Raw genomic sequence first — 22562 nt, 5'->3', positions numbered from 1 at the left:
CCGAAGAAACAGAAAGATAAACTGTTGAAGTTCTGTGCTGGAAAGGATAAAAGAAGTTAGTGAAAAGATATACACTGTTTAAAGCTAAAAATAAAGATTCCAAAAGTCATGTATTGAAAGGGTAGATCTCTAAGCATTGAGGCAAACCTGTTACTTAATGGTATGTTGATAATGAAATGAGCAAAGGCCTATCAAAATGAAATGAGATCAATTTTCAGTAGGCTGGATTCAAAAATTTAGGAAAAGGCATGGCATCAGGTCTTTAAAGATTTGTGGGAGCAAAGTATCTATTGGTTGTGAAATGAGGCAAAGAAACTCACCAATAAGACAGAAATGAAAGGGCCAGGGAGATGGTTCAGTAGAATAAGCGCTTCCCTGGCAAGCGCAAGGGTCTAAGTTCAATCCCCAGTTCCACCAAAAAAATTAAAAAGACAAAAACAAAGATGATACCAAATTCTCAGATTGTTCACATGGGTGACTGAAAGAGTGATATCTTTGCTTTCTCATGGATCAGTGTACACAACATTATGCACAAAAATATTAAGAGCACATAAAATGATGCGTATAAATTATATGTGGAATACTTAACAAGCATATAAATATGTGAGTGTGTGTATATATAATTTATGGTTCAACCTGGATCCCTATACTCAAGACAATGTAGGATGTATATGCAAATATTTCAAAAAATAAAAGTCTGAAATCCAGGGGTCAGCAAGATAGATCAGCGGACAAAAGCACCTGCTTAGGCAAACTTAGGCAAGCATGAGGACCTTGGTTCAATCCTAGGCACCACATGCCCACCAGCCCCACCCCCAGGGCAGGCTGAGTTGACCACAGTCCAGGCATGGTGGCACCAGCCTGTAATCCCAGCACTGGGGAGGCTGAAAGCAGGAGGATCACAAGTCCAAGTTATGTAGTGAGACCCTGTAATAATCAAATATAAAATCCAAAACACTTCTAACCTTAAGCAGTTCAAATATTCAACCTATAAAAGTTACAGAAATTGAGATAGGATGGAAATACTCTTAGGACAGACATGTCTACCAATAGAATAGAATTGAGTCCAGAAATAGAATTCAGTTGAAATTTATGGTCAACTGATTTTTAATAAGGGTACCAAGACAATTAAACAGGGATAGAATCAGGGTGCTGGGACAACTCAATAGTCATTTTCAGCAGAAGGAACCTAGCCCACAACTTTATACCATACAAAATCTTAACAAAATTCCATTTAGAATTAACTATAGACCCAAATTTAAAACTAAAACTATAAAACTCTTGGAAGAAAATATAGCAGTAAATCCTCATGGCCTTCAGTTAGGCAAGAGTTTCTTTCATATGACAGCCCAAGCAAAACAGCACAATAAAAATAAATTGGCCTTTATCAAAATGTAAACTTCTGTACTGCAAACAATACCATTGAGAAAATGAAAAGCTAGCCCACACAATGGGGAAAATATATTTGCAAATCATACTTATTTTATTTTATTTTATTATTTGTTTATTTATTTGGTCTTTTTGGGACAGGGTCACACTATGTAGTTCAGGCTGGCCTTGAGCAACCCAAGCTGGTCTCAAACTTACAGTGATGCTTCTGCCTCAGCCTCCTGAGTGCTGGGATTATAAGCATGCACCACTAGGCCCAGAACAAATCATACTTCTAATAAGGGATATATATATATGAAGTTTTTCAACTCAATAAGAAGACAACTCAATTGTTAAAAATTAGAGAAAGATTTGAACAAACATTTCTCCAAGTATGATATATAAATGGCCAATAAGTACATGAAAAGATGCTCAAAATCATTCATTAGGGAAATTCAAAAAGTACAATTAGTGATCTCTTCAAACCCCTTAGGATGGCTCTAACCAGGCAATTGTAAACGTTGGCTAAGAAATTAAAAAGCTAGACCCCCCCCCCATATAGTGTCTCTAGGATGAAAACTGCAGTAGGCTTTTAGTCTGGCAGTTCCACAAGTGTTAAACGTGGACCTACTATATTTTCTAGCAATACTTTTTATATATCTAGGAGAAAGAGAAACACCTGTCACACAAAAACTTGCACACAAATGTTCATGACATTATTCATACAGCCAGAAGTAGAATCTAGACTAATGTCCATCAATATGTCCTACCCATAATGACTGACCAACAAAAGTGTGGACTATCCACCATGGTATATTATTGACAATTAAAAAGAATAGAACATTGACATGTGCCAAGCATGAAAGATTCTTGAATACATTCATGAAAGAAACCAGTCACAAGAGATCACATGTGGGTAAACCTCAAGAGACAAATGCATAGAAACAGAATAAAGATTAGTAATTGCTAAAGAGTAGGGAAGGGAAGAGCAAATGAGAAGTAACTGAAAATGAACACAAATTTCTTTGGGGGCTTATGAAAATGTTCTACTGTCTTAAATAAGGGCTGGGGAGATAGCTCAGTAGAATAAGTGCCTGCCTGGCAAGCACAGGGTACTGAGTTCAATCCCTGGTACCACAAAAAAAGAAAAGAAATAGGAGCTGGGGTATGTGGCTCAGTGCAAAGGCCCTGGGTTCAATCCTCACTACTGAAAGGGAAAAAAGGAAGAAAAAGAAAGAAAGAACGAAAGCAAGCAAGCAAGCAAACTTGTGGTAAGTTTTCTACCTGTGAATATCTAAAAAAGATTTAATCATATGCTTTTATTCAAATTTAGCAAAAGTGGCTAAATTTTACAGTATGTAGCTATATCTCAACACAGATGTTTTTAAATTTTTTTAAAATGTGTTCTTTATATATTTATTTGGTACAGGGTCTTGCTATGCAGCTCAGACTCATAGTGATCCTCCTGTCTCAGCCTCCCCAGCACTGGGATTACAAGAATGCGCCACCATGCCCAGTTTTGGTGGCTGGCTCAGTACAGCATGCAGTACCAGAGATTGAACCCAGGTCCTTGTGCTTGTCAGACAGAAGCTTAGACTGCCAAGCTATGTCCTTATCCCTCAACAAACGTTTTTGAAGGCAGTATAATTAGTTATCAAGTCCCTACAATGTGCAAATTTTGAAACTAGTCTTGAGAGAAAATTGAACTGCTCTGGGTCCCCAAGTATTTCATTCACAGAAATCAAACTTTGATTGGAATTAGACAGCTTTGTGATCACTATCACAAATTCTGGGTCTAGATTTGATATAATATCAATAAAGAGAAAAAAGTTTTGATAGTTAATTAGTTATTTTCTGTGTCTGGGGCAGATGTGGTACACCAGTTTCATGGACTGTTGATGGTAACTGTTTGAATCTCAGGCCAGTAAGTTTCCTCTGCTTTGGAAGACATTTCCGGGTCAGTTGTTCCACCATCAATTAGTGTGTGTGCTCCAGGGGATGCAAGTTCATTTCAACATTGTCTTAAACAAAGCATAATTAAGAAGGTAAGTATCTTGCCAAAAAATTACATAATGCATTCCAAAGCCAATTAACAATGAACTTTGGGCCAACCATGCTGAACACATGCATTTAGTATAGCTTTAAATGGTTAACAATTATGCATGCTCACGTAGAATACAACTTTAGCTTAAAAGCTAGTTCAAGTTTCAGAAGGTGAACCCACCACAGTCTCAGACACACTTGTACACGTCTGTTCACTGCCTCCAATGCCTTACAATCTAAAAGTGTCCAAACACTTTACTGTTGACACTCTGTCCACAGCCTGGGACAGAGATCCACCTCTAACTCCTGAGTCAGAATCTGCATTTTAATAGGATTCCCAGGCGCATTAAAATGTAAGAGGCTTTGCTCTCACATCTCTCTGAAGCTCAAGGCAGAGAAGCTTCACAAAAATTGGACAGTGGAACACTATGTATAATCTCATTTAAGAGCAGATGACCACAACCTCAAAATGTCCCTCTTTAATTCAAAGTGTTAAACATGGTAGCTTTAGCATGAAAACATATGACACCCATAAGAGACGTCTTTACCTCAGCGGAGAGCAGATATACCTAAGGGAAACTCCTACTTCTCCATTTGTCCCTAGTTCTTCCTCCACCTGTCTTTGCCTTTTGGGTCCTAGCACCACATCCATGGGGAAAGTCCAGCCTGAGACACTTAGGTTGACAGCAGCAAGCAGCTAAGGATCACAGATGACAGGAGAGACCTGGGTAAAAGGTGGTCCACTTGTCCACGTGGAACAAAGCAGTCCTGACTAGGGAGCATTTCTCGCTGTCTCTCACTCTTTGTTCCTTTAAGGGTTCCAGCTCTCCTTAGCCAAAAGGCTTAGAGAAACTAGCTTCAATGCATGGCACAATTAGGCTGTTGGACCTCATGATCCTGTGGCCACCTGAGCGATGGGCTCAATGTTTCTGCCCAGTCTTGTGAAACAGCATTGTGCCACCATCCATTGCTGGCCCAGGAAAAGACCAAAATCTGAAGAACAGTTTAAATGGGATGTCTATCACTTTTGCAGCACTGCAAAGTTGAACAATCCTAAATTCAACAACTATCAAGACTGTCATCTGTTTGAGGACAGCAGTACCACCTTCGCAGATGTATCACTTAGTCTTTCCCATCGACTTTTTCTGGCGGACAGTGGGAGGCTGGTGCTGTCACCTTTCCTTAGCTGTGTAGCAATCACTCTGTATTACTAAACAAAGTGTTTGCAGAGAACTGCAGACCTGAGACTTCCAGCTGGGTAGGGGCTGCATGTCAGTGATGATGGGCAGGGCTGGGTGTGGCCACATTAGAGAACTATTTCTCAACTTCCTAGAAAAATGACAAATTGACCATTTCAAGACTTGGGAAGCAGTAACCAAAAGCAATTGTGTTACCTAACCAGAATTACCAGACTTCAGAATTACCAGACTTGGTGGCGCACCACCGCTTTCCCGGTGAGAAGGCCAATTCTGCAGTGGCTCTGACGCCACCTTCTCCACCTATGTTCACCTTCACTCCTCTGAATCTCAGTTTCTGCGCTTGTAAAAGAAATATACAACACCTACCTCACGAGTTGGTGGAAGGAAAAAATGAAGCACTTAAATCTCTAATTGATACAGACAGCTCTAACAGTCTATAGCCCATATCCATTCTTTCAGGTGAAAGCCACAAAATCATTTTGAGTACATTAGGGTGTGATTGAGGGGTTTACTTTGAAACTCTTAAGTGAAAGAAAAAAAGCAGACTTAAAATTAACATTTAATTTAACCAGTTCAAATGAATTATTAAAAACACCGTGGTCTAGGATTTGTTTTATAAGACTTTATCCTTAGCCCCTTTGAGACTTTAACGCCACGCTCGCGGCCCTTCGTCTCCCAGCTGCGAGCCAGGGCCGCAGGTGCGGGCGCGCGCAGCAGGGCGGGGGCGCGCGGCCGGGGAGGCGAGCGCGAGCGTGCGCGCCCCCGCACGGCGACTATAAGAGCGCTGGGGGCCGGGCGGGCTCCGCCGCTGGCTGCCTCGCTCCTCTCACGCTGCCCGGGTCTGGGGGCTACAGAGCTGCGCCTGCGGCTACCGTCAGCCGCCCGCGCCCAGGAGGGCACCATGGCAGGTACGTGCGCCCTCCTGCCCCGCCCTGCCCCGCCCCGCGGGACCCCGACCCAGATCCGGACCCCGACCCCGAACTGGGAGCCGCGCGGAGTTGCGGTGTTCGAGCCGCCACGCAGCAGGGGGCTCCAGGAAGGACGGCACCGCGCGCCCAGCACCCTGCGCCCTGGTCCCCGCTGCGGCTGCTTCCGTCCATTTGCCCTTCCTCCTTTCCCCGGCAGGCGGGCGGCGGTGCGACTGCGGCCCGACCCCGGGAGCAGGGATGTGGACCCAGGATTTTCTGGGGTACAGGGCGGGAGGCCCGGAGGGCTGGCGGGAGCGGCCGCGGCCTCCTGCCGGCGGCAGCCCGGGGAAGGGGCGGTCGCGAGGCGGGGACACCCGCGGCCTCCTCCCTGCCCCTGGGACGCTTTCGCCGGCCCTGGCGGCTACGCTGAGCCTATTTTTAGGCCTTTGCGGCCGGGTTGCAAGGAGCTGGAAGCCAGGCTACTGTCCCCTCCCCGGGCCGGACCTCCTCCCCACTTGTTGCAGAGTGTCTGGGCCTGAAATCTGCTCAGAACTGGGGAGCCAGGGGTACCTGGTCCTCCCCTGTAGTTGAGGCCAATAGCGAGCGTTATTACAGCAGTTGAACTGCCAAAAGCTTGCAGGTGTAACCCAGAGTTCAGCTGCCTCTAGGAAGGTTAAACTCCTACCCAGCTGTCATTGAGCTTCTGCAGTTCGTTTATAAAGTGTTGGTGAAGTCCTGCATGTTCCTTGGTGCTCTAAGTAGTTGCCCTCCTCTTATTTAGTCTTGGAAATCGTCCATGCCCTTGCGTCCCTGAAATCCTTCACTCCAGCCCACATTAAACCTTTTTCCACCGTCTCCAGGAATCTGAATCACTTTAGGGTTTAAACCTAAGTCTTCATTCTCAGATTAAGTACCTTTGGTGAAAAATGACTTTGAAATGTTACTGTCTCGTGGTGGGTTCCAAATAATAGAGCAAGGGCCCACAGAGGCTGATGGCATGTCGAGTGATAGTTGTCACTGTTCTAAGCATTCTTACAGTGTGACAGGAGGTGGGGGTGGGGGACACCAGCCTTCCTGCAGCCTAGTAGTGAACTGCCTAGGGGGTGGGGTGGGAGGGGGAACCTGTGCTTGGTTCCTGGAGGAGCCACAGCTTCTCACTGGAGCCTCCACTACTTCCAGTCTCCAGGTTGGAAAATGGACAAGGAAGAATGAGGAAACCCAAGACAGAGAGTGACTTCATGACAGTGTCCTAGCACTCTGGCTGGGCAACAGTGCCCCCAGAGTTTGATTATAAGTGCCCTGTGTGTTTGGATGCCCACTAACCTGCTAATGCTATAGGCCCCTTGGAAAGGGAGGCTAGAATTGGCCCAGGGAAAGACTGGAGAAATTTTAAGGGCTGCTCAGTAGGAAGTTCCTGTTTGTTCAGCAGCCACACCTTCTGTTCTTGTAACCAGTGATAATTGAAGGTAGAATCCCGTGTGTGTGTGCGTGCGTGTGCGTGCTGGGGGAAGGGGATGCACAGGGGCCAGGTAGCAGATACTGCTTGGTTCTCCAAAGAGAAGGCAGGTTTGTTGGAGCTCGAGTGGGCCAGGGAGATAGCTCGGAGGTCTAAGCGCCTGCCTGACAAGTGTAAGGATCTGGATTTGATCCCCTGTAGCACATGCCATGCTGGCCCCATGCTGAACCAGCCACAGAGATCCTATACCGAATGTATAAATAATTAAAATAATAATAATATGATGATGATTGGTCACTGGATGGCCTTAAGAAGGGAAAACAGCTTTTTACTGGAAGAAGTAGATGTAAAAAGCTCTTTGCATGGGCAAACCTGTCATGTTGGACGCCTATGATCCCAGGTTCGCTGGGAGGCTGAGCTAGAGGATCACAAACTTGGGACCAACCTGAGCCACAGAGCAAGACCCTGTCTATATATAAATAAATACATGCATGCGTGCAAACTAGACCCGGGATGGAGCTCAGTGATAAAACACATGTCTAGCTTGCATGAGACTATGGATTCAGTCTCCAGTATTTCCCTTCCCCTGCCACACACACACACCCTACTCCAGTGAGTTAGTTTTGCTGAATTATTGTTTGAATTGTGTCCTTGGAAAAGGCTTTGTCCAGGTAAGATGTTGTAATGAGTATTTTATTTTCTTTGTATCAAGATCAGGCCTTTGTGACACTGACCACAAACGATGCCTATGCCAAAGGTGCCCTTGTCCTAGGCTCATCTCTGAAACAGCACAGGACCACTGGAAGGCTGGTTGTGCTTGCCACCCCACAGGTTTCAGACTCTATGAGGTGAGGACTGAGCTAGCTGCCTGCCTGCCTGCCTGCCTGCCTGTCTGCCTGCCTGCCTGCCTGCCTGCCTGTCCATCTGTCCGTCTGCCTGCCTGCCTGCCTGTCTGCCTGCTTGTCTGTCTGTCCATCTGTCCATCTATCCATCCTTGGGAAACGTGATGTTTGTCCATCTGCCCATCCTTAAGGCTCTGACAACCTTCTTCCCATTTTTGACTCTGCTGAATGAAAGACACCTGTGTCTGAAACCTTTAGCTTTGGGGAGATACTCAGACCAGGCTCCCTTCCACAAGGCCATGCTTGGCCTTCCTCTTCCTGATCAGGAGGAGAGAGAGAGGACTTGCTCTTCACTAGGTCTGTGACTGACTTTAACTCCAGGCATTCCCTGCTAGAGTGCCTCTTCATATCTTCACAGTTCACTTCTTTCCAAAATGCATCAGTGGTTGCTGTGTTTCTCATTTCAAATCAGCAAAACTCTCAAGCTACTTTGTATAGAGTAGCAGTTTACCAGTTGACATTTGTAACCTAAAGCTCTTTATATGGACTCTTCTTTGAAGGGCTTTGAGATCTAAGGGTTTTGCTTGGAGAAATACCTTGAGAGGTGCAAGCTATTTGTTCAACTAGATTTGTTGGATTAAATTTTGAGTTATCTGAACAAACTACCTAGTTCCTAAGTACTAACTTTTAGGCACATAGAAGTTTTTGTTGTGTTTATTTTAGCAGTCTCCTTGCCTTTTAAGAAATATATATATATATATATATATATATATATCCCAAAGGCATCTAAAAAGTAGGTATTATATATGCATACATATATCTTCCACACTAATGACCTTGCTTCTAAATGTTTCTTGAGAAAGATGCCAAAAAGGCTTTTTCCTAATGTGTAGTCCATTAGTGAAGAAGGAGACAGAAGCCAGACCTACTTTTGCATCTCTACCACCACTAATTCACTGTAGTTCAGTGGAGCCTCTGTTTCTTTTTTTCAATTATTTTTTAATCTTTTATTTGTTTATTTGGTACAGGGTCTCACTATGCAGCTTAGACTCACAGTGATCCTCCTGTCTCAGCCTCCCCAGCTCTGGGATTACAGGAGTGTGTCGCCACACCTGGTTTCAGTGGCTGACGTGGCATGCCGGGGCCGGCATGGCATGCAGTACTGGAGATTGAACCCAGATCCTTGCGCTTTCCAGGCAGATGCTTAGACCACCACACTATCTTCCCAATCCACCTCTGGTCTTATATTCAAAAAAATCAAGCTTGCTGTGTGAATTAAAGCATATTTTTGGCTCGGTTTTGGATATAGAATACAATATCATTTTTTTTCTATATATTTGACACTTATAAATTATTAATAATGACTTTTCTGTTGTACATTTTCCCCCATGCTTTAGTATCTTACCTAAGTCTACTTCACCAGGCCCCCCAAAAGCTCTCTGAAATAAAGATTTCCATTTGTTCTGTGATGAAGAAGGGTTGTACCTCCCAAACCAGCATGAGCCTCATTATGTCCAAATAGAATGCTAAGCATGCAACAAATGCTGGTTATAGTGAATTCTAAAAAAAGGGCAAGCTAGTATCTCAGCCTTTGAGCTTCTTTCAGAACACAGAGCTTCAGGCAATTGTCAGCCAATTGCTTTAGCACAAGTGATTAGTTAGAGGCTCCATTATACATATTTTATGTACATAGTATCATTTGTAAGACATATGCAGTAGTCAGCAAGTATCAAATCTGCTAAAATATCATTGCCAAGTACATAGACTGATGCAAAGATACATGTAATGTCTTACCAAATTAATTTCCCAACGTCCCTGGTATTCAGTGACATAATAAAAAATACAAAACAACTTCCATAATAATGTTTTAAGAAAAGTAATTCATTCTCACCATCAACATTTATTACTTTAGTGAAATTAATTGCACAGGCAAATACACACAATTGGTTCCAAAGTAAATCAGAATAGATTTAAGGGAGTGTACTACACCAAAGTGACAGATTGTTCTGGTAATTGAGGGATAGGGCAATGAGGCAACATTCTTCCATGAGTGGGTCACTTGTGAGAAGATTCTAATGCTGTTTTCTGGAATTTTTTTTTTTACAGAAAAGTTTTAGAGACGGTCTTTGATGAAGTCATTATGGTAGATGTCTTGGACAGTGGTGATTCTGCTCATCTTACCTTAATGAAGAGGCCTGAGCTGGGTGTCACACTGACAAAGCTTCACTGCTGGTCACTTACACAGTATTCAAAGTGTGTATTCATGGATGCAGATACTCTGGTGAGTTGGCTTTGGGGGCTGGGATGATGTACATAGTGATGGAGACCCTGGCAGACATTCAAGGAGTGCCGTCAAGACCTGAGCATAAACTTCGGATAAAACCAGTGTCACGTGAACTATGAAGTGATGAAGGAGAATAGATCCAGGCTGCCTTAAAGCTATCATATCTTTTGTGTTAGGTACCATAGAATTTCAGAAAACTGCTGCAGCAAAACATTTCTGTAATATGCTTTTCTGCCCTTTCAATCAGGTCCTTGCAAATATTGATGATCTTTTTGAAAGAGAAGAGTTGTCAGCAGCGCCAGACCCCGGGTGGCCTGACTGCTTCAATTCCGGAGTCTTTGTCTATCAGCCCTCAGTTGAAACGTATAAGCAGCTGTTGCACCTTGCTTCTGAGCAAGGCAGCTTTGATGGTATGTACCTACCAGCTTCATATCTGATAAGCTATTAAATTTCCTGGGGCTGTTTTTCTCAAGAATAAATGTTATGAGCCTGGGGGATACATGAGATGTAGCAAGCAATTTAAATTATGTTCTTTTGTAAATACTGTTGTGTATATATAACATGCATCTTTTTTCCCCTATAGATAAATAAAATTAACCTAAACTAGGATAGAAAAGGTTATGAGGCTGACTTGTCATTAAATGGCCTAAATTATAGTGTGATAAATATACAATGATTATTTAAAAATAAGAAATGTTTCACAAGTAGCCAACTTGTGTCTTTAGGGCTGAGATCATAATTATGTCTGCCTACCACATATGAGGTCCTGGCTTCTGTCCCCAGAACAGAAAACAAAACTCCACCACCACCACCCAACTTCAGTCTTTAAACCAGGGTAAGCTTTAGCTCAAGAGAGTTAACAGCCATTGTTCAGAGGAAGATCAGGCATTGTCTCCGTGGAAACTGGGGGAACAAACTGGATAATTGGGTTGTCATCCTATTGAGGGACAATAAAAATGAAGATAGAAAGATTATGTGAAGGATCTTTGCTGCCAAGCTCGCCTTTTTCAGGGCTGTGCGTCAGCTGAAGTAGTACCTGCAAGGCTAAGGAGCAGAGTACAGATAAAGTTGGGGCACACTTTCTGCCATGTGTCAGTAGGCTGGTTGACTCTTTGGGAGAAATTATCTTTATTTTTTTGTTTTTCTTCTTTTGTGGTACTGGAGATCAAACCCAGGCCCTCAAACATACTAAGCAAGTACCCTGCCACTGGTAAATTTTGATCAGATGAATTAGTAAGTATTCTTCCATGTCTCTGAAATAGTAAATCATTTTTAAAAAAAACAACAACACCACACAACATGAAATGGGTAGTTCTTTTTTAAAATTATTTTTGGTGGTTCTTTTAGAAAAAGACAGTACGCAGTATACAAAGCAAGACAGACATGCTCTAGGAAGCTGGCCACACAGTGACTTAGCATGTGATATGTGACACTGGCAGACGCACAGGCAGGGAGTGTGGAGCTGGAGCTAGGCCTGGACTCTGCAGTGGATGCCTGCATGGAGGGCTTCTGCCTGCTTTGTTCCTCCTCAAGCATATCTGAGACTTGCAATAATACATGCATCTTTTGGAGTTAGCACAACAAGCTTTTTTCAGTAGACATAAGATTCATCCCTGGATTCTGATAACAGATTCATTTCTATTAAGTAGCTATAAAGTTTTAAATAAAAATATTACATTTTTTAAAAGAGTGAACCTAACAGATTGTTAGATTACATTAAAACTTGAAACTTAAAGCAAAATTGGGCTTTTTTCATTCTTTCCATTCACAGCACTGAATTGTGTTTAATCATTTCATTTTGAAGTTAGGATTTGTAGCTCTGTGAAGTTTCGTTGAAGAGGATAAGGAAGTGTAAGTTTTAGTCTTGTTTCGTGGTTTGGCTGGTTTACATTCTAAATCAGTAGCTTTCGATCAGGCGCGATCCTGGGATCTGTGGTGATGTCTAGAGGCAGTGTTGTCTGCGGAGGCAGGGCAGGGGCTGCAGCATCTGCCAGGTAGAAAGCCAGGGGTGCTGCTAAGTAAGTATCCTACAGCACACAGGGAAGCCGTTCTCAACAGAGACGTATCTGGCCCATAATATCGGTGGCGCTGAGGATAGGAAACTGTCCCCTCTATGGGAAGGCGCAAAATGCTCTAAAATAGAGCAGAAGTATCTGACCCTAATGAATGACAACATCTGACAAGAAGTGTGGTCTTGTTTTAAGCAACCTGAGCAAGAAAATAATGTGTTGAACAGTCAGTGTGGCCAACAAAGCTATTTTACTTTACAAACACATTTTTAGGTCTTACTATTTTCTTTACGTAGAAGGAATGAAAGCTGTGTTAGTATTCAGGGTCAGAGTGTGTGTTCTACCACTCATACGGAAACTGTTGTCTTTACATAAAAGGAAGAAGAGGATAGTTTTAGCAGAAGTCCACTGTTTGTCTTAACCTTCCTGTCTGAGTGTGACTTTCTTCACCTCCTCTCCTCGCATTTGAAGGAAATAAATGCAATTTGGCCAGACATTCAATGCAGCCATTCTCAATTTGAGTAAGTGAATCACATTCTAAATAGCTCTTGTGGCCCGCCAACTGCCTTGAAATCCATATGATTTTAATCTGAAAAGAGAATCTAGCTTTTAACCTAGAGGAGTATTACATGTTGTTGGGAGATAAGAATTGAGATACCAAGCAGCCAGCCATGTGCCATAGCAAATTATCCAAAGTACAGTTTTAAAATATGCAACTCACTGGGGTAGGGGGGAGACCAACCAGGGCCATGTACTATGTCCTGGAGTCTGGAGGCACAGTGGATTTGCTAAGCAGCCTGGATGTATGCAGAGTGCTCAACTGGAAAGCACTTTCTGCTTTTTCATCTAGAACCTGAAACCACCGTGAGAGTCTCCCTGGGCCTGCTCACACATTTCATTATTCAGCAGCAGGGTTTCTAGACACTGGCCTTCCTCACAGGTACTCTGTTTACTAGCTGGTTGTAGTGAAGGATTGAATTTGCTCTCTTAATAGAAATGTTTAATTGGAAGAGTTAAGCAGTCATCTCTGCACATGAGGCTTTATTTCTCAATGTTTTGCTTTCAGAAGCATAAACCAGCAGCTCTTAAATGAAGTCGTTTCCACTTGAAGCTTACGCTGCTGAGCTTTACCTAATTAAAAAAAAAAAAAAAAAAGCTCACTCCCTAACCTGGGCACCTACCCTGGTGGGGTTTGCAGTCTGCTTAGACTGTTACCTGTGTAACAAAAAAACTTATGGGACTTAGGCCTGATATGAATAAAATTTTGTTTGTAAGCAGTGTCATTAGTTTATGTTAGTAACCTCGCTTTCCTCAAAGTTTTCAATAGATTATGTCTATTTTATAACACAATTCTGATGTTAAAACTTATTTAAGAATTATTTATGGAGCGAGCACACTGTAGACATTCAGATGAATATATTCAGCTGTTCCAAAGTCATGTGCCCCATCCCCAGGCTTATTCAACAGGGGCTGAAGCCCCAGTGTTCTTAGGTTAGTGGTACAGACAACTAGTTTTGCTCATGACTGTGTCTGTCTGAATGTCTTGGAAATACCATTCAACCTCTTGCCCGTGTTGAAAAGAAACTGATGGGGCCTGCTATGGACTGACAAGTCCCCTGGGCCACTGTGACTGAGATTTTGCAGCTGCTTTCGGAGATCTTGTACTGTGCAGGAATGCGGTGGTCATTGTCCACATCAACCATCCCCCACCCCGACCCCCCGCCTCTGGCCAAGAGAGTAATCCTAATATGGCAAACCATGCTAAGTACCCTGACTTATCTTTTCTTTCCAAATATCCAGGGTGTTTGAATTTATAATTAGTGACTACTTATCTAAGTCATGGGCCAATGTCTAATTTTCCACAGTGAAGAGTCTTAAGTCTAAATTCTGTACTATGGTATTTTCAAGTTGCCTTCATACTTTCTTCATCAGTAAAATTACATTTCCTGCAAAGTTGAACAATAGCTGTTGTGAAATAGATACACACTAGCATTTTATTGGATGTGACAGGGTAAGGTTCAGTATTTGTTAGAGGGAAAAAAGAAGTTGTGGTGTAGAGAGTACTAATCAAAAACTGTTCCCTCCATATACTCATGTGAAATAAAGCTGATTCATTCAACTCTTAATTTGGAAAAGTCAATCTGAATACACATTAAAGTTCATTTTCTTCTCCCCTGTGACTGTAAAATAGCTTAAAGACGTGCAGTTGAAGAAAAAAATTTAGTGTTTGAAAATTGCTGTCTATTAAATTTCATCTGTAGGCATTAGTTTCAAAATCCCAAATCAAAGGAATTCATATTTCCCAATATTTTTTTAAATTTTGGTACATCTTGGTTTAATTATTATAACTTAAGTACCCTAAACTTGTTACTGGTGTACTTCTTTCTTTCAGAAAGAAATAAAAAATAGAGAATGAATTGGTGGCACAATATGAAGTTTGGTTTCACTTTAAGCAGAATGCAAAGTCGGCTACAAGGTCATTATATGTGGAGCTTCCAGATTCCGAATAGATATCGATACCTTGAACAGAGTAGAAAAATGTTTTGAAATGTTGAAACAGAAAGGGTTTGGTCCTACATTCTGTTAAAGTATAAAACTGACCTCACAGCCACCTTCCCTGATCTTTATAGTTAATTAGGTTTCATGTTGTTGGACCTGCCCAAAAAAGGAATGAAGCACTAAGGTAGTATTTCATGATAGTGCTTGTCTCATCCAAACCACATGAGCTCAGCAACTCTGCTGTGCCTCGCTTGGTTTCCTGATGTGATGGGTTCTGCACTGACCGTGAGCTTCCTTTGGGAGGCTCGTTCTTGCCCTTGCAGTGTTTTGTCAGTTGGTTAGAAAACGACAGTATTCTCTTGGCATTTGTGTCACTTCGTTCATAGTTCAGGTAGTATCTCAAGTAAGATGAAAAACAAAAGTCATAACATATAATGGCAAAATAAATGAGTACACGTAAATCTTTTTATACATAAGAGCTATTCTTTATATTACTATACCTGGGAGTCTAGTTTTTAACTTTAGCCATCTGTTTGTCTCTAGCTTTGTAACCTGCTGAGGTCATGGACCCTCTGAGAAATAGAAGGGAAGAAGGGACAGGTGTATTATGTGTGCACTGACTCTTATGTTAGTTATTTTATGTTTTCATCTCTCTCAGTAGTCCTGTGAGGTATGCATTTATTCACTTGGCAAATATTTATCGAGGGCCTGCTACGTAGCTGTTACTGGGAGCCCACCATTGCTCAGGACAGCAGCTTGCCCTGAGCTGGTGGCAGAGCCAGGGCTTTCTCAGCTCTGGGGCTCTGGGGGTTCTTGTCTGTTCCTATCTCTGTATTATCCCACACTACAGCATTCTGTACGATATGTCACAGAGGTGAGATAGAATGAAAGAAAGTCCCTGTTACCTTGGCCTTTTTGTTGACTAATTAGTTAAAATTGATTTCTCTAGGTAGATATAGCAGCTGGCATATTTGTTGTTTTACCAAAAAGGAAATAGAGGCTCAGCTCTTCTATCTCTATAGATGTTATTCTCCCTTCTGACCCTCAGTACCTAAAAATGCTTTGTCACTTTAAATCAGCACTTTTCAATGGCTTGATTATAGTATAAAGCATATTTTACTTCTAATTATTTGCTTAACATCTGCCCTTCTGCATTTTTACTGGATAGAGAGCCATTTAAGAGTTGGAATCTCTCTTATTAATATATATGCCGTCCAAAACTTACAAAATGTCTTGCTGTGTTTTGTGAGGTCTAGTGTTCTTGGAAGAATTATGCTTCCCAACATTCCTGTAGTAAGACCATCCCAGTATTTCAAGTCATTTTAATTTCTAGTCTGGTCAAGATACTAAGTTTAAAGGCCAGGTGTAGATATAAATAATACAGATTTTTATCTCTGCCTCTGTAAAGCTCATGTTTTCTGAGACTTTACAGATATGTAACAACTAATGATAGCGCTATGTAATCATGATTTTGATAAATTCAGAATGCAAGAGAATCTATAACAAGAGGGCCTTTCTTAGACTAATCCAAGCCAAGAATAAGTATTTTCTTGCTTTTATGAGATAGTTTAATAAGTTGATTACTAAGAATCTATTTTTTAAAAAAAAATACAATATAAAACAAAAGCTATAGCTGGAATAGCAAAGTAAGTCAGTTGTTGGTTTATGCAGGTCAAAGACAGTGAGGTATGATGGAGCTTGGGCCAAGTGCCTGGATTTCCCTAAGCCACCTGGGGTTAATCCACTGAGCCTCAGTAAACCTCCTGAGATTTCCTCCAGAGCTGGGCCTTTCATAAACTGTAATTTAGTAATCTTTGGCATGCTCCCTATAGGCAGTAATGATGATATCTGCTTGCTGGCTATATTGTAGGATGTTAGTTTTAAAGAGTAACTCTCATATTTATTTCAGCACTTTTCAATGGCTTGATAGTATAAAGCATATTTTCCTTTTAATTATTGGCTTAACATCTGCCCTTCTGCATTTTTACTGGATAGAGAGCCATTTAAGAGTTGGAATCTGTCTTATTAATATATATGCCATCCAAATCTTACAAAATGTCAGACATGTTCTATGGAAATATTTTTTTAAAGAATTGCGTCCTTTGATGCAATATAAAAAAGGAGTCATTGTCCAAAAGACTCCTGTGCTTTCCATATTTTCATATGCAAACAAGTCACCTCAGAAAGTAGCTTCTGATTCTGTAGGACGGGTGGGGCACGCCACTGTACCTTTCTACTGGCATCCAGGTGGCACCTGTGCTACTGTGGCACGGCCCACCATTAGGGCACATAACCAAAGGGTGACCATTTCTGGGCAGAGATAGTGGGGTTCATGCTGAGACTAGTTGATTTCCCCGCCCTGCTCCTCAGTAGACAAGTCAGCTGCTGACAAGTTACAAGAGAGCAAGCGAATACAGAATGAAGCCATATACTGGACACAACTGGGATTTTTGTAGTGGAAATTCAGTGTTCATGATATCCTTGTATGTTTTATACCACAGGTAGGCTTAGATTTGCATTCATCTAGATACTTCTAAAGAGAAAATATGCCAACACTATGCCTAGATCTTTGATGAAGTTAAAATATTTGACCTTGAAATGCTGAATTGTACATTTGAAAATAAGATGGTTCTGCTCTCTAGACTGCTGAATTTAAACATTAAGCCATATGCTATAGTTGTGTTTTAATTCTGTTTTTAACCCACAGCTTTGGGCTGGCAAGTGACCTCTGTGGTCACATAATAAGCTCAGTGGCCGTGGACATTTCATGACCTCTAGAGGCAAGGTTCTCATTATGTTTCAGGTGTTGTCAGTTTAATGTGCTCTATTCATTCACCAAGCTACTTCACTACCTTTTTTCTTCCTTGCCTGTGTTCTGTCCCTCCAGAGCTTCCTGGTCTTTTTGTAGTACGTGGTTGATGGGCTGATGACGTTTGCAGGGTACCTGAGGGCAAATGGAATCAGCCTTTTGTCGCCAGAGGAAGCTAGCCAGAACCTGAGGGATCAGCAGCTCTGACTTGTGTTTACCAGGCTTACACAGGGCGGATTTGGAAGTTAAACTGCCTTTTGGGCCTCCAAGGAATTAAGAGTTCTTTACTGCATTACATGCAGCCAGTAGTCATTTTAAGCAGAATTTCCTGTCATAGAAAATTCTTACAATATGCCTTTAAAAAAAAAGTACAAAAATGTATAGTATGATGCCTAATTTTACACTTTTTTTTTTTTTTTTTTTTTGGTATTGTTAGGGAAAAGTCTTCAGGATGTTCAGGGTCTCGCTACTAGATCTGACTCATAGTGATCCACCTGTTTACAGCTTCCCAAGAGCTGGGATTACCGGCGCACGCCACCACTCCCAGTCTCTAATTTTACAAATTTCAAGACAAAAGTGACTGCTTATGTTGCCCTGGGATATATGTACTGTAGTTAGTAAAATACAGGAAAGCAAGAAAATTACAAACAAAACTCACAGTTAATAGGTATGTTTGGGAGGATGGGTAATGAGATTGAATTGGGTATCCCTCACAGAGGACAAAATTGCTAATGTTCATGTTTTTAAACTGGATAGTGTCTGTAGATATTTGTTATCAATCTGCTTTATGACTTACACACACATGCACATACACACATATATTAGGCACCTGCATACATATTTGTGATGGTGCTATTGAACACAGCGCTTCACACATGCTAAGTAAGTCCACTACTACTGAGATATATCCTTAACCCTTTTTATTTTATTTTTTAATTTTAAGACAGGGTCTCACAAGTTGCCCAGGGTGACTCCAACTTACAGGGCTCCTGCTTAGCCTCCCAGAGTACTTGGGATTAGATGAGTGTGCCACTGCACCCATTTTATGTTTTTGTGTTGATAGCATCAGACCATGTAATACAAATAGATTAATAAGTGAAGTATGCTTAGAAAGATCTTAGTATGATTCTCTTTCTTGTCTCCTTTGTATTGCTATTTTAAAAATTACAAAAATAATAAAGGGAAAGAACATCTATAACGTCAATGCTCTGACATAATTACTGTTTCATTTTTCTTTTTGTGAATGCATATAAGTATTTATATTCTTAGTTATCATAATGCAAGCAGATATACTATATATGTGGATGTATGTATTTTATATATGGATGATATTCTTTATATACATTAGGTTAATGGTTTAGTAATATTCCCACCAGTAGAATTTCCTTGGTATAATATTTTAGTTGTTTTAAGTTTCTGGCCATTACAGGATAGCCTCAGGCTCTTCTATTTATTCCATAAATATTGGTCTTAAGACACTCTGCTCTAAGCCCAAATTGTAATGCTAAGCAAAAAGAGTCAAAATTTCCATTCCTGTGGAATTTAGAATCTAATGACTAACAGCTCTTAATTGTATTTTTATTAATCTTCATTTTCTTGAACTTTTTAAAAACTTTTTTTTTATTTTGAGTGAATTCTAGAGTAAAACACTGTTGTAAAAAAAATGCAGGGAAATCTTATGTTCTCTACTCAGTTTCCCCATTGGCAACATCTTTCATAACTGTACTACAACAACCAGGGAACTGACATTGATTTTTCTACCAATCTTTCTCCAGTTTCTGTATTCATTTATATATGTGTCTGTGTGTATGCATTTGTTTTCTGCTACTTTATTGCACAAATAGACTGTTATCACCACTGCCAGTCAGAACACAGAATAGCTATGGCACAAGGATTCCTTGTGATATTCTTTTATAGCCATGGCCAACCCCTCCTCCCCTTTCTAGTATCTGGCAACTACAAATGTATTCTCTATCTATAGTTTTATCACTTGATTGTGATAAAACTCTATCTATATGTTTTATCACAACGTACTATCTTTTAGTGTTGAAGTTTTGGGGTTGTTTGTTTGTTTGTTTTGTACTGGGAATCAACTTTGGATCTGTGCTTACCAGGCAGGTGCTATGCACTGAGCTATATCCCTGGGCCCAGGATTCAATGTCTGACCCAGCACAATTCTCTAGAGATACATCCAAGTCATGTTAATTTATTCTTTGTTAATATCAAGTCATATTCTTTTGTGTAAATGTATTGACAGAGTTATTGAAGGCTGTTGCCAGTCTTGCCATCATAAATAAGTTGTTGTGAACATTTCCTTGGCCTTTGGGACATTGGGGAAAGGAAATTAAGAGTTGAGACCTCTGTATCTCAGCCATTAGTGTCCATTCCTACATTTGGAAAGTCTTTGAAGTATCCAGAATAAGACTGGTGAATGGCATGATGTATTGACTTTACTAATTTGTACCTCAAAGTATGCCAGTGTGTCCATATAGCTAAAATTGTCTTTTGTTTTCATATTTATTTGTTCATTGTCTTAGTCTGTTCAGATTGCTGTAACAAAATGCAACAAGCTGGGAGGCTTGTAAGTAAAGGTATTTCTTTCTCAGAGTTCTGGAGATTGGGAAGTCCAGTGTCAAACTGCCAGCAGATTTGGTGTCCAGAGGGCCTACTTCCTGGTTCATAGGATGGGTGTCTTTTTGCCATAACTACACATGGTGGAAGGAGCAAGGGACCTTTCTCAGGTCTCTTCTGAAAAGGTCCTCATTCAGCTCACCTTAGGATTTAGAATTTCAACATAAAAAAAATGGGGGGCCATAAACATTCAGTCCATCCCATCCTTATAACAGTGAAATATATTTCATTGCTGTACTGTCTTCATTATCCTCTAATATTTAAGAAGGGGAACTCCTGATTCTCTGTTGAGCTGCTTGCCTGTTGACTAGACATCTCTCAGAACCTCTTTATGACAGATTTCTCCAAAGACTCATTCAGTGAATGCCTTTGATCCTTACAGTAGATTGAAGGTATTTCAAAATGATGGGCCACACCAAGCATAATATGATACATTTGGTTTTAAACCTAAAACTCTGACCCTATAACTTAACTCTAGAAAATAAACCTTCACATTTTTTAAGTTTCCTTCACAACCAAGAGTAGCTGAGTAGTGTTGACAGCATATTGGACATAGTATGTATTGAGATTGCTGCCAGGAGCTTCATACTAATCAGACCCAGGAAGAAAATCTACACACACACACACACACACACACACACACACATCCACACATATCCTGAGCTACTGTTATGCTGCACAGGATGTGCTTCTGGTTCTAAGTATGTTTTCTAAAATCTCAAATCTAAAGTAGTGTCATAGTTTGGTGTTTTTCCAGGGGAACAATACAATATAGGCCACATATTTTATAAGATTATTTAATCACCCACAGAATCATATACAAAGAAAGTATATATATTCAAAGGAAATCTACACATATACTAAAGACCAAAGAATGTGGCTTAGGGCCTGGATCCCATGTTAATATCCTGTTTGAGTCCAGCTGACGACTTAGAGCCCTTAACAGTGCATCCCACAAGTCCAACTGGAGGCCTAGAGCCCATGGCAATATCTTATGCAGGCCTGTTTCATGGATCTGCACTGGGAAGGCCCAAAGGTCAGTGGTAGAAGCTGGAAAATCTATGGCAGATAGATGAAGGATCTGTGCTAGCAGGCTGAGGGATCTGCACCAGAGCTAGGAAGCAACACTCAAAGTGAAAACTAGAGCTCCCCCGAGAAGAATCACAGCCATCCTTGGTAACAGTGAGGTCCCAAGCTTCTCTAGTAATTAGGAAAGCTGAGTCCCTATCAGGAAAGCCAGCGTGACAAGTTTCTCCAGGAAACTGAGCTATGCACATGTTCTCCTCTGGATCCAGGAAGCAATGCTCAAGGTAAGGACTAGAGATCTGCTCTCCCAAGTGAACTATTGCCATTCACAGTGACAACAAGGTCTCAAGCTCCTTCTCTGATGAGAATAGCCAAATTCATCAGGAAAGCCAGCATGACAAGTCCTTCAACAAAAGAAAAGCCCAAAAGAACTAGTAGCTTCCAACAGCCTCTCCAAATAGTTTCCCTAACAGCCTCTCAACAGTTCCTCTAATTCTGCCTCTTCTGCTGCTGGCAACAATCCTCAGGTAGACCTTCCACTCCTAGCACCATGCTGGTTCAGTACAGCTGGGTGTAACAAGTTGACCAACAGTTGGCAATCTACCACAAGTAGAATGTTCAAGGACTCCAGGGAAGAGTGTGGTTTGAGCAGTGTTAGTGACCTGTTGGATTATTTATGTGTTTGTGAGTTAGGTTAGACGGTATAACTTTGAGTCAGCTCTTCAGATTTTTACTATTTTCCTTTTGAATGAATGACCCTGTTCATCACTTACCAAGAAAGGCATGAAGTCCAGGAACCCCAAGGATGGATAAAACATTTTGCTGTGTTATTGTAGCATTGGCCATAGTGGTAACTGACCAGCACCTGCCCAGAGTGCTGGGCAGTGGCAAGAGAGAGCACTCTCAGCTGTTGTGGCATTTGGGACCCTAGTGAGACAATGTAGGAAGCCTTGGAAAACAGTCTATCATACCAGCTTAATCTTAACCATTTGGCTTTTTGTTTCTCATTTCTTTGAGGGAAGTTTAAAATCTTTAGTTAGAGGTGTCAAAAATCTGATCCTGATGTGGTCTAGGTCTTGCCAGGCTCTTTGAGATTCCCCTTGTTCCTTGAACTCACTCTCCACTCTGCAGTCCACTCACTCTGTTTACCTGATGCATATTCTGTAGCTTTGTGCTCCTGCTTACCTTAGGCCTCTGTGTGTGTGTGTGTGTGTGTGTGTGTGTGCGCACGTGTGCACATGTACATGTGCACACACATTTGGTTAGATTTGGAGCACTGCCTGCTACACCTGGGCTGTTCAAGTCCTGCTCTGCAACCTCAGATCTTGGCTTGCACATAGATTCCTTGTGCAGGCTTCCCTGAGCCATTTTTCTTTCCTTCTCTTTTTGTTTCGTTTTGTTTCATTTCTGTTCTTTTCGTTTCTTTTCTTTCCTTTTCTGTCTTTGTCTCTCTCCCTCCCTCCCTCCCTCCCTCCCTCCCTCCCTCCT

The 22562-nt window shown here is 41.5% G+C and overlaps 1 protein-coding gene across 2 annotated transcripts in view; it reads left to right on the top strand.

The window, feature by feature from the left end:
- Nucleotides 1-5357: 5357 nt before the first annotated feature.
- Gyg1 (glycogenin 1) overlaps nucleotides 5358-22562 on the top strand; it is a 40458-nt gene continuing 23253 nt past the window's right edge. Inside the window, exons 1-4 of one of the 2 annotated variants that reach the window (XM_023712965.1) lie at nucleotides 5358-5518; nucleotides 7687-7822; nucleotides 9923-10097; nucleotides 10348-10510. In XM_023712965.1, the coding sequence (XP_023568733.1) occupies nucleotides 5512-5518; nucleotides 7687-7822; nucleotides 9923-10097; nucleotides 10348-10510 (481 nt within the window). In that variant the 5' untranslated portion in view covers nucleotides 5358-5511. The remainder of the gene's footprint in view (nucleotides 5519-7686; nucleotides 7823-9922; nucleotides 10098-10347; nucleotides 10511-22562) is intronic. The other variant, XM_004629197.2, reaches the window with a different exon arrangement.

The sequence above is a fragment of the Octodon degus genome, unplaced genomic scaffold (genome assembly GCF_000260255.1).
Source record: "Octodon degus isolate 3935 unplaced genomic scaffold, OctDeg1.0 scaffold00028, whole genome shotgun sequence".
In the NCBI taxonomy this organism is placed as follows: Eukaryota; Metazoa; Chordata; class Mammalia; order Rodentia; family Octodontidae; genus Octodon; species Octodon degus.
This window is presented reverse-complemented; position numbering and strand designations above follow the sequence as displayed.